The 12,070-nt window shown below is 34.9% G+C and overlaps 1 protein-coding gene across 1 annotated transcript in view; it reads right to left on the bottom strand.

The window, feature by feature from the left end:
- Positions 1-12,070, bottom strand: part of APPBP2 (amyloid beta precursor protein (cytoplasmic tail) binding protein 2) — a 68,587-nt gene that overhangs the window by 26,678 nt on the left and 29,839 nt on the right. The window contains exons 2-4 of the mRNA XM_006899456.1: positions 11,845-11,933; positions 6,527-6,678; positions 5,260-5,383 (exon numbers count right to left, since the gene is read on the bottom strand). Coding sequence (XP_006899518.1) covers positions 5,260-5,383; positions 6,527-6,678; positions 11,845-11,933 — 365 coding nt within the window. The remainder of the gene's footprint in view (positions 1-5,259; positions 5,384-6,526; positions 6,679-11,844; positions 11,934-12,070) is intronic.

Below are 12,070 nucleotides of genomic sequence, written 5' to 3'. Positions count from 1 at the left end.
CATGAACAATAAACCTGCCAGTGCCCAGAGCAGGCCAAGGCTGTGGACCAGAAAAAAAAAAAAAAAATCTGATTTCTAGAGTATAATATTCACATTTGAAAATCTTAACTTTTGAGTATTTTTATGATATCACTAGATACTTTATCCAAAGCTACAAGTAACAATTTGTAAAGCACCATACTGTCAAGCTTTTCCATTCCTGCGATGGTAAGTAGGCATTCACACATCTCTATAATCCGATCATTAACTATTCTACTTTTCAAAGTAATACTTAAAAAGCCAGTCAATAAAGACCTCATAATTGTTAAGGTCATGACCTCCAGAGTAAATCTCTATTAAATTTCATTTCTTCCTTAAAAAAGAAAATTAAGCCAGGTGATCTCTCTGATCATTCTGACATTAACACGGATTGACCTGCTTCAGCCTAACACTCCTTACTTATGCTCTACTCAAAATGTACTAACTGAAAGAACATCACATAGAATGAAGAGATTCGGAAGAGGATTTTCTTTTTTTGGAAAAATTTATGGGGGAAAAACTTCTTACTTGAGATCTGAGAATACATGCAATTGAGAATTTTGTTTTATTTCTAAAATTGTACTTCTCAGGCCCAATTAAAAAAAATCTTTACCAAACATGTTCTTAACAACATCCAGTTTATTCTTTATCCTGTTCTTATTCAATTTATTTCTAACTATGTATTACACAAACACCATGGTGGTATAGTTTTTAGGGTGTTCAGTTGCTCACCAAAAGACCAAGTGTCCTCAGCACTTTGAATCCACCAGTAGTTCCTCAGGTGGAAGATAAGCAACCTCCTGCTGTTTAAGATTCACAGACTTGAAAACTTGATGGAGGATCACTGTAAGTCTGAATGGACTCAAGAGCAGTGAGTGAGTGTGAATTTACGTGTTTGGTTCTTAAAAAATATATAATTCATTAATTAAATACTATTTCTACGATATCATCCCTTATACTGGTGTCTGCTATTATTCTATTTTTAATCAGAAAAATGTCTTGAGTATTTCCCTCAGATAAGATATACAGAGGTACAATGAGTTTTCTATGCTGGAAAATTCACACTTTTGCTATAAAGTTGGTTAGATACAGTATTTTCTCTCAGTAATCCTTGATTACTTGCTATCCTTGAGAAAGTAAAGGACTACAATAATTTAACCAAAAGACAATATAATAAAACATGGGCAAAGGACTTGAACAAGCACCAAATCTGCTGTCACAGACCTCTCCAGAGTACTGAGAAGCAATGATGTCAAGTCCAGAGACTAAGGTGTGCTTGACCTAGGTCAATGTCTTTGCAATTACCTGCTACGCAACAGAGATCTGGACAACGACTAAGGATGACAGAAGAACTCATACCTTTAGAGTTGTGGTGCTGGAGAAGAGTATTGAACAGCCAAGAAAACAAATAGGCCTGTTTTGGAGAGGGTGAAACCAAGTTTTGAAGGCTAGGATTTTGAAGCTCTTTCTCATATACTCTGGCACATGGCCAGGACATCAGAGAAGGACATGCTTGGAAGGGTGGAGGGACAATGCAGAAGAGGAAGAATCCAGATGAGATAGATTGATACAGTAACTGGGGCCATGGGGGTAGGTGTGTCAAAGTCAGTGAGACTGGCTCAGGACAGGGCAGGCTTCAAAGCTGTTGCACACAGGGTCACTATGAGTCACTGGAGACTCAACGGCACATAAGCAGCAGCACCGAAAGCACATAAAAAGATATTCATGTCATTAGTCACTGTTGTTAGGTGCTATCAAATTGGCATCAACCCTACATACAACAGAATCAAACCCTGCCTGATCCTGCATCATACAATCTCTGCTATGCTTCAGGTCACTACATTGCAGTCACTGTGTAAATTCATCTCACTCTGACTCTCTACTTTTTTAAGCATTATGTCCTTCTTTTCCAGGAACTTGCCTATCACAGCATACCTAAAGTATGTGAGATAATACCTCATCTTCCCTGCCTCTTAATATTTTGGCTGAATTTCTTCAAAAAGACAAGATTTAACATCAAAGTATTTTCCATAGTCTTCATTATTATCACAAGTCAAAGCTACTGTCTCACATACATATGAAACATACAAAAATCTGGCTTGGATTAGGTACAAATTAAGTCTTTAAAAGGACATCCTTGTCCTTTAGCACTTTAAAGGTCTCTGACAGCAGATTTGCCCAATGCAAAACACCGATTTCTTGTCTGATGATTCCAAGCATATGTACTGTGGATCCAGGTAAAATGAAATCATTGATAACTTCAATCTTTTCTCAACCAATCACAATGTTCTTAGGCTATTTTTCAAATGGTGAGGATTTTGTTCTCTTAATATCCATTTTGTCTTTTTTGTTCTTCAGTGCTTTAAATCTTCTTTGCTCTCAGCAAACAAGATTATGTCATTTAACATAATGCAGCTCCCCGACAAATGTTCCTCCACCCCTGATGCCATATTCTTTTTCATACAGACCAGTTTCTTAGATTATCTGTTCAGTCAGCATCCATATGGAATAAATAGAATGAGAAGCACATAACCCTGACACACAGCTTTCCTGATTTTAACCACACAGTGTCCCCCTGTTTTGTTTCAACAACCACTTCTTATCTTTGGACAGGTTTTGAATGAATATCCTAAGTATCCTGGATTTCTCATTCTTCTCAATGCTATCCATAAATTATTATGATCCACACAGTCAAATGTTTCCTGTTGTCAAAAAATACAAATAAACAGCTTTGTGGTCTTTTGTTTTCAGCCAACATGCATTTGATGTTAGTGATAACATTCTCTTCTGAATCCTGCTTGAATTACTGACAGTTACCCGTCACCGTATTCTGTTGTTCTTATATGCCATCAAGTGGGAAATGATTCACAGCTGACCTTTCATCAGGTTTTCAGAGGCTGTAAATTGCATGAAAGGAGATTGCGCATCTTTCTCCTGTAGAGCAGCTGGTGAATTTAAACTGCTTGCCTTTGGATTGGCATAGAGAGGTTAGCATGTCTAGCATTGCATCGTAGTATAGTGGATACCCCCCTAAAAGACTGAACAACCACCCTATGATCCAGTAATACTATCCCTATATACCCGAAAGGAAAAAAAAGCAGGAATGCAAATGTTTATGCATCAATGTTCATTACCACACAATTCACAATATTCAAAAGCCTAAATGACCATTAAGAGATGAAGGAAGAAACAAAATGTGTAACATACATGTTGTTGTTAGTTGCCATCGAGTATGACTCACAGCAAACCTATGATAAACAGATTTGAACCCTGTCTCATGCTGTGCCATCCTCTCACAATCTCTGACATATCTGAGCCTACTGTTACAGTCACTGTGTCAATGCAGTCACTGTGTATGTCATTAAAACATGCATATAAAGGAATATTATTAATCTACAAAATAAAGCCTTGATAAATGTTAAAACATGAATGAATATTATGCTGTCAATCATAAAAGGTTAAATATTGTATGATACCATTTACAGAAAATATTTAAGAAAGGAAAACTTATAGAGACCAATGTTTATTGGCAGACAGGCAAGAAGTACAAAGAAGATACTGAGCTTCTGTGAAAGATGGTAGAAACATTTGGAAACCAATAGTTGTAGTGTTGAACAACATGAATATAATTAGTATAACTTCAGTGTATATGTAAAAGATGCTGAATTGGTAAACATTTATATCATATATGTTGTCCACAACTGGAAGAAAGAAAAAGAGGGTGAGAGAAGCAGCACACACAAAAATAGAGTGCTTTCTCTTTGAATTAAAAAAAAGAAAAGCTGCTAAAAAAGAACCTACAAAGTATCCAAAACATTTTTTTATTCAAAATTACTCTCCTGTTACAAATGCAGTAATTTATGAAAATAGAAACAGTGAACTATCCTCAAAGATCTCAAATGAGACACTCTAATCGCCTATTCCCTCTATAATAGGCAGATGTGGTAAAGTAGGGAGGGAGAGGGCAGAAAATGCTCAACAACGAATGAATGACCAACCTTTCTATAAACTTCCATTAAAATCACATTTTTTTTAAAAAAAAGTGCTAGGGGAGCTCTGGTGGCCAAGTGGCAAGAAGCTGCACTGCAATCCCAGAGATATACCACCAGAGGCTCTGCCAGAGAAGGAGGGGCCATCTCCTCCTGTACCAGTCAGATCCAATTTGACAGTGCACATACAGAGAAAATAATAAAAAAAATTTTTTTTAAAAAAGCTCAAATAATGAGAGACAGTTTTATTAAAAAAAAGTGCTAAGGCAAGAGAGTAGAGATTATTTATTAGTATTATAAATTACATGGTAAAAAATTTAATCTTTTTATAGCATGTCCACAAAAATATCCCTATAATATATTCTCTTGTTTAACAGTACACCACAGCTGCTTATTTTATTATAAACTTTTATTCAACAGCAGTGAGTGAGTTTAAAATATCTCTGTGCAATTATAACAGACATCTAACATATTATTTATAATTAAATTAGCATATAATAAAATTATGTTCAGGATTTGAGTGTTTCCTAAAACTGGTAATAACCCTGTATAAAAAGGTTCAAAAGACTGAACTAAAATTGGAAAACATTTAAAACAACTTATTTCATCTTAACTTATATCAACTTATTTTTTAAGGAAGACTCTATTATTCTAATTCAAAAGACATTAAGAATTAATTTCAATTATTAGAACTTTTCTTTCTATAAAAAAGACTAAATGTTCAGTAAACTCACTAAACTTTAGTTAACACAGAGCAAGTAATTTCTATTTTATTTTTAGCAGTATTGACTTCTCATCATTTTCATAAAAACTTTTTTAAAAGGCCAAATTAGAGATTTGAGAGAAAATCTCTTATCAAAACAACTAAAGCTGAACGTTACATTTACAAAAAATAAGAACAGTAAAAGCAAAGACTAAGCAGAACATTACATATAGGAAAAAAAAGAGCGAAAGCAAAGAGTTAATAGTACATTTATAGCAAGAAAAAGCAAAGTATAAAATGTAATTAAGAAATAAAAAAAAAACAACCCGGGATTTTTATAAACATATGGCATGTACTTGAGTGCAGCACATTTAGTCATCAAAGTGCCAACTGTACTTATTAAGACCGCAAAGAGGTCTTTTGCAGCAGATTTACACAATGTGACTTGTTTAATTTCTTAATTACAGCTACTGTGTAACTTACAAAAACTAAAACTATAAGCCACTAAACCGATTGTAGCATATAACTGTAGGCTCTGTTCCCACTCACCTCACACAACATTCTACTGCACGAAACCAATGAAGCATCTCATCATGTATAGTGCACAACTGATAACAGGACAGAAAAACTTTCTCAGCATCACTGTACCAGCCTGCATCGGAAAGAAAGCCACCTGAAAGACAAGAAAAACTATTAACTTTAGATAAGAGAATATATAACACTTGAGAACTCAAATGGCATGCTTACATTGAAAATCAAATAAACTGAGAAATATATTAAAATCCTGCACTTACCATAAAGGAAGAATACTAATTGTGGTAATAAAAAGAGGAAAAAAAGATCCTGAACTAGGAGAATTAAAATCAAAGTTGAGATTGTGCTTAAGGAATCCAGGGTTTTAACTCTCTAAGACTATTTCCATAGCCCCAAGAGTAATTTTTAGTTAATTGTTTACTATATTCTGATTCTTCTAGTTTTTCACCTTGTAGGATACATATAACTTTTCCATATTTCCATACTCAATACCAAAGAGGATGTTATATTTTTTTAATCGTATACCATCTTTTTTAAGGATCCTGATTCCTAATAATGGTTAACATTTTTAACTAATGATTATATATTGGTTATGGCACAATCATATATGCATTATATACTATATAATAATTTGTTATAAAATGATTTAGAGTAACTATATGATAATGGCTAGGTGTTATGCAACTACATTGTTAACATTAATGCATTATTAACATCAGTACATTGTTAACATATAATAAATGCTTTAACTACAAAAGGCAAACTATTTTACACTGTGGTAACCACTTCCCACGTATTAAAGAAATTAAACTTACAAAGATATTACTAGGTTGACTTGCTAACCAAAGGCGGAATCTACCCTCCACTCCAGGGGAGAAAGATGAGGCAAAGTGGTCCTTAAGACTTAGAGCTTCAGGGGAGCTCTGGTGGCCTGGTGGCAAGAAGCTGCACTGTAATCCCAAAGATAAGTGGTTCAAATCCACCAGATGCTCTGCTGGAAAAGGAGGGTCAATCTCCTCCTGTACCAGTCAGATCCAATTTGACGGTACACACACACAAAATAATAAAATAAATTATTTTTTTAAAAAAAAGACTTATAGCTTCAAAAACTCAATGGAGAGCTGCCACGTTTGGTTTTCGAAATTAGATTTATGCCTAGTTTTTATGACTTTCAAAAATAACCTACTTATGTAGCCTTTGGAAAAGTCCTAAGAGCATTTTTTTTATTGTCACTAAGTTTATTCCTTTCATAGGGCAAAACATCCCTCAATTTTGTTCTTACCTAAAACAAAACCAACTTGAATGGCCTTTTCTTTTACTGCAGCATCTGATTCTGCTATATAAGAGCACCGTCGACTGAATGAGTAGGCCAAGACTGAAGCGACTTTCACGCCATGATCCATCAAAGCCTGGAAACAATGATGAAGCAAATGTCTAAAAGTGAAGAAAAAGTTATTTTAAACATATTTTTGTCTTTTTACAAAGGGCTAGCTTGCTAAAAAACAAAACAAAACACGACACAAATAACATTAATTTCCAGGCAGGAATAAGATAAAATTCTTCTTGCCTTATGATTTATGAGGCCTAAGTTATTCACAATTCAGGTTACTATTGTTCTTAAGTGGATCACAAAGTAATCCTGTAATACTGAGAAGGGTTTATGACATATAACTTAATCCTAATAAGACAAATAAAATATGAAGGATGAAACTAACCTTTAAAATAGGATTTAAAAACCAAATTGTCTTATAATTTGAGGAGAAAATATTATAAATAATCCAATTTTTAAAATGTTCAACAAATATAAATATTCGCTTTACAAAAAAATGAGCAATAAGCACTTGAAAAGATATTCATTATCATCAGTCATAGCTGTTAAATACCCTTGACTCTATTTTGAAGTATAGTGGCCTCATGTAACAAAAGACCTGCCCCACTGTTTTACAGGCTGTAATCTTTATGAGATGTGATAGTAGTCTCCATCAAGCTTTCAGTTAGCAGCCAAGTGTTCCACATTTCACAATCTGGGCTCTTTTCATTAGTCAGTAACAAATGTGATCAACTACAATGAGGAACACTTCACTCCCACTATGGTGAAAAGAGCCCCAGCCCCAAATAAATATCAGTGAAGGTGTAGAAAAACTGGAACTCTTAATACATCAGAATGTAAAACATTGTAGCCAACATGGAATAATAGTTTGGTAGATCTTCAAAATGTTAAAGTGATAAATCTTTATCATTCCTGGAATATAATGCAAAAAACTGAAAATACGTATCTACAAAAAATTGTGTTATCCAGAAATGTTCACAGCAGCATTATTCAAGTGAATATGCTAAAAACCACTGAACTTTATACTTGTAAATGAATTTTATGGTGATCTTGACAAAATAATTTTTTAAAAATGTAAATAATAGAGCCACTACTCTGGATAAGAGGGGGAGGGAGTCAAACTGTATGCTTTTAGTTTCAAAATTAAAACACTTAAGTACCTGTAGGTTACAGAATTATGTGGATTGAATTATGTCCCCAAAAATATGCATGCTAAAATCCTACTGTAACTTACTACACTTTCCTTAGGGATATAGTTTTATCATGCTAATAAGTAATTAAATTGTTAATAAGCAGTAAGAGATTAGATTTATCTCAATCTCTCTAGAAATACAAAAGAGCAGATCTAGTAACAAAAAGTAGTGAGGGAAAGACACATACCAAGCCATATAAGGCCACCAAGTAACTATGAAATCGCCTATGAAAAGGGACAAAAGATCTTTCCTCAGAGACAAAAGATAGAGAAAACCTTCCTTTACTAGCCTTCTCAAAAATTCATAGCCATGGAGTCAATTTAAGCCTCACAGTGATATTTTATCAGGTTTCCAAGTCTATAAAGGAAAATGAACACAGTCCATCTTTGTTCCACTGTTTAAAAATGCTAACTACACATACTGCAATGTGAATTAGCACATTACACATTCTGCCACCCAGGCTCCTCCCCAAGAGCTCACTCATCTCCCTGCCACTGAGTCAGAACTGAGTTCTGACGATCCATCAGGATTCTAAGACTGTAAATTACATGAGAAAAGAATGCCCATCTTTCTCCTGGATTTCAAACCAGGTGAGCAGTATAACTCCTTATGGAATATGTCACCAGAGTTCCCTCCCTAGAGATAGTGCCTTGAATTTGGATTTCTAGACTCCTAATAGTGAGAAAATAAATTTGTGTAATAAAGTTTTGCGATAAAGTTACCCAATGGTGCTATTTCAGATATAGCAGGATATGAAGAGTATATAAAAAACAGTCATGAACTGGATTTGGTTAAGATACAACCTAAGAAGTCCTACTAAGACTCAGTTGCTAAGGGAAAAACTGGTGGTTCAAACTCATCTAGCATCTCCAGGGAAGACAGACAGGGAGATAAGCTCTTATAAAGGTTACATCCTAGAAAACCTAGGGGGCAATTTTACTGTAACACAGAGTCATTATGAGTCAAAAACTGACTCACTGGCACCATATCTCATAAATCTAAGAGACGAAAGAGTGTTATTCCACTAAAGCTTTATAGCACCTAGGTTCAGAAATGCTTTGAGAAATTTCTGATTCCAGAAAGCTTAATCTTCAAGTAAAAAATGTTTTTAAAAGCTTTTCTACCGTTTTCTTTTACTTAAATGGATGTTATTTTCCATTATTTGTGTAAGCTCACTGCCATCAAGTTGATTTTCACTCACAGTGACCCTAGAGAACAGAGCAAAATTGCCCAAAAGGTTTCGAAAACTAGAAATTTTTATAGTATACTAGCTGACCCAATCTTATCCCATTACAGTGGCTAGCAGGTTCAAACTGCTGATCCATTTCTTAGCAACTAAATTCTTACCCATTATGCCATCAAACTTAAAATCCCACTGCTGCAGAGCTGGTTCTGACTCATAGCCACCTTCCAATGGGTTTCTTGGGCTCTAAATCTTTATGGAGAAGACTGTCCTTCTTTTTCCCCAAAGGAGCATCTTGTGAATTCTTATGTGGACCTTTTGGTTAGCAGTCCAATACATTACGCACACAACCACTAAGACTCTATTCATTTACATATTTAGTCTTAATCAATTCACAAAATGTTTATAGGCTTAGTACATAGGCTACATTTCAAGGTTATCCTTGAACCATGAAACCGTTCTATTGCTTTGCTTGTTTATTATCTTATGTAAGTCTAAAATGCAAAGAAAGGATCTTATAATTTTTATTTTCTGTCTCACTATCTAAGACAGTGTGAAATACACTGGGCATTCAATAAACTTTATTCAAGTGATAAATAAAAAACTTGGCAATATTCATATCAGAGATTAGTAAAACTCTGAGAAACCATCTTTGTATTTTCTTACAAATGTGAGTTTAAAAAAAGTGAAGTTGTTGCTCTCAGGTACCACTGAGTATGACTCATAGCAACCCTATGAACAAGATCTCATCCTTGTCCTATCCTGTGCCGTCCTTATCATCTCTAACACACTTGAACCCATTGCTGCTGTCACTGTGTCAATACATCTGTTTGATGTCTTCCTCTCTTTCACCTTCCCACTACCTTTCCAAGCATAATGTCCCGTCCTGTGGGATAGCTTCTCCTCACAATATAGTCAGAGTATGTGAGAAGTCTTTGTCATCTCTGCCTCAAAAGGAGCATTCTGATTGCACTTTCTTCAAGACAGTGTGTTTGTTCTTTTGGTAGTCCAAAGAATTTTCAGTATTCTTTTCTAACACCAGAGCTCAAAAGCAACAATTCTCCTCCTGTCATGCTCGTCTGGCTTTCAGATGCATAGCAAATGACTGAAAAGACCATGGCTTCTAACAGGCCCACCTTAGTCTTCAAAAATAACACCAACGTTCTTCAGTAATTTGGAGAAGTCTCTGACTACAGACTTTCCCAATGCAATAAGTCTCCTCATCTCTTAACTGCTGGTAGCAAAGATGCTGACTGTAGATCCAAGGAAGATGAAACTGACAATTTCAGTATTTTTTCCATCTATTTTATGATGTTACCTACTGGTCCCGTGGTGAGAATTTTTGTTTAATGGCATGGGAGATTGCCCTTCTTTCTCCCACAGAGAAGGTGGTAGATTCAAACTGCATGCCTTTGGTATGGCAGCGCAGTTTCTTACCATTAGATCACCAAAGCTACCTAGAAAAAAGTGACAGCTGAGGTAAATTTAGGGAACAACACTAAAGAAAGTAAAAACAACTCAAAGCTGACCTTCTAGCAGCAGGTTTTCAGAGGATATAAACCGCATGGGAAGAGACTGTCAATCTTTTCCCCTCAGAGCAAATAGTAGGTACAATCAAATGCAGTGCTCGCTCTTTGTCATTTAACTACAGTGGGGAAGATGAATTGGGTATCCTTCGCTGCACCCATGAAACTAAATTGTCAGAGTACTCATATTCCAAAGGGGTTAGAGAAGAACAGGGCAAAAGGAGAAACTGTCTCCTTTCTGTTACAAAGTTTATTTGTTTGGATTGCACAATTACTATAACAATTTTTTTTATTACTTTCTGTAGCATGTTGGCTGACCAGAGTTATAAATCTTAAAATCAGTTTCCAAACTCTATTACCAGGTGTATACATCTAATAGATATGCTTACCTATGATTGCCAAAAGCCCTGTACAAGAAAGTTCACAGCAACAGCTAAAAGCTGGAAACAATGCAACTAATTAAGAACAGTGAGATGAGTAAATAAAAATTATATTAATATGATTAACATGTACAACTAGAAATGTTTAGCAATTAAACATGAGTAATAATATAACATAATACTGAGGAACATAGGAGTTAGACACACAAGAATACTTCCTGGGTAATTTTATAAAATTATTGGATAATTTTAATTTCTATAAAGCTCAAAAACTGGCAAAATGAATCCTACTCTTGTAATAAAGAATAGTGACTGGAAGAGAGTAAAACCAGTTTCTGAGATTTTAGTTACCTGCTATTCCTTTATCTAGTTGCTGAATATATAGATTGTATATATTTTGTGATGATTCATTTGGCTGTTAAAATTATTAACATGAAATGTCACTGCTTCTAAAACAAAAATAAACTATGATAACACAGTATATTAATACCAGATATATGGAAAAACCAATTTATCAATAAACAATTATAGTTTTACTGGCCCTATAGGGAACTCCGGTGGCCGAGCGGTAAGAAGCAGGGCTGCAAATCCAAAGGCTGCTCCCCAGAAGGATGAGCAAGCTCCTCTCTTACGATTTCCAGCCTCTGAAAACCTGCTTGAGGGTCAGCTATTAGTTCTGACGCAATGGCACAAAACTACCACCACCAAAAAAAAAACAAAAAAAAACACCACCATATACTTGTTAAAGGCAAGATTATTTGATCCATTCTGAATTTTCTGATATGATTACATTTAAGAAATACTTTAATTCCATAAGCCAAACTAAACCCCTGGCTGCTGCGTTGATTCCAATTCATGGTGACCCTCCCACATCAGGTTTCCAAGGTTATACATCTTGATGAAATTAGTCATCTTTGCCCAGAGATTACAGAGATTAATTACAAAAGGAATTAGTAACATAAAAAATGTTTCTTGCCAATAAATTTACCTTTTATCCAAAGCTCTCAATACTTTAGCAAAAACTTCCAATTCACAAAATTCACTTCCCAGTTGACATAAGCGTCCCTGCTGATAAAGCTGAAATTGAAAAAATGGGAAAAATATCATTTGTTAATGTAGTTAATATCTTTAATTACATTCTCAGTCACAAAAGGACAAATATTACATGATGCCACTGTTGTAGAATGGGACTGTCCTTGGGGTTGGGGAGAGAC

This window comes from Elephantulus edwardii, unplaced genomic scaffold (assembly GCF_000299155.1).
Source record: "Elephantulus edwardii isolate Elephantulus edwardi_28Jun2011 unplaced genomic scaffold, EleEdw1.0 scaffold00257, whole genome shotgun sequence".
NCBI classification, from domain to species: domain Eukaryota; kingdom Metazoa; phylum Chordata; class Mammalia; order Macroscelidea; family Macroscelididae; genus Elephantulus; species Elephantulus edwardii.
This window is presented reverse-complemented; position numbering and strand designations above follow the sequence as displayed.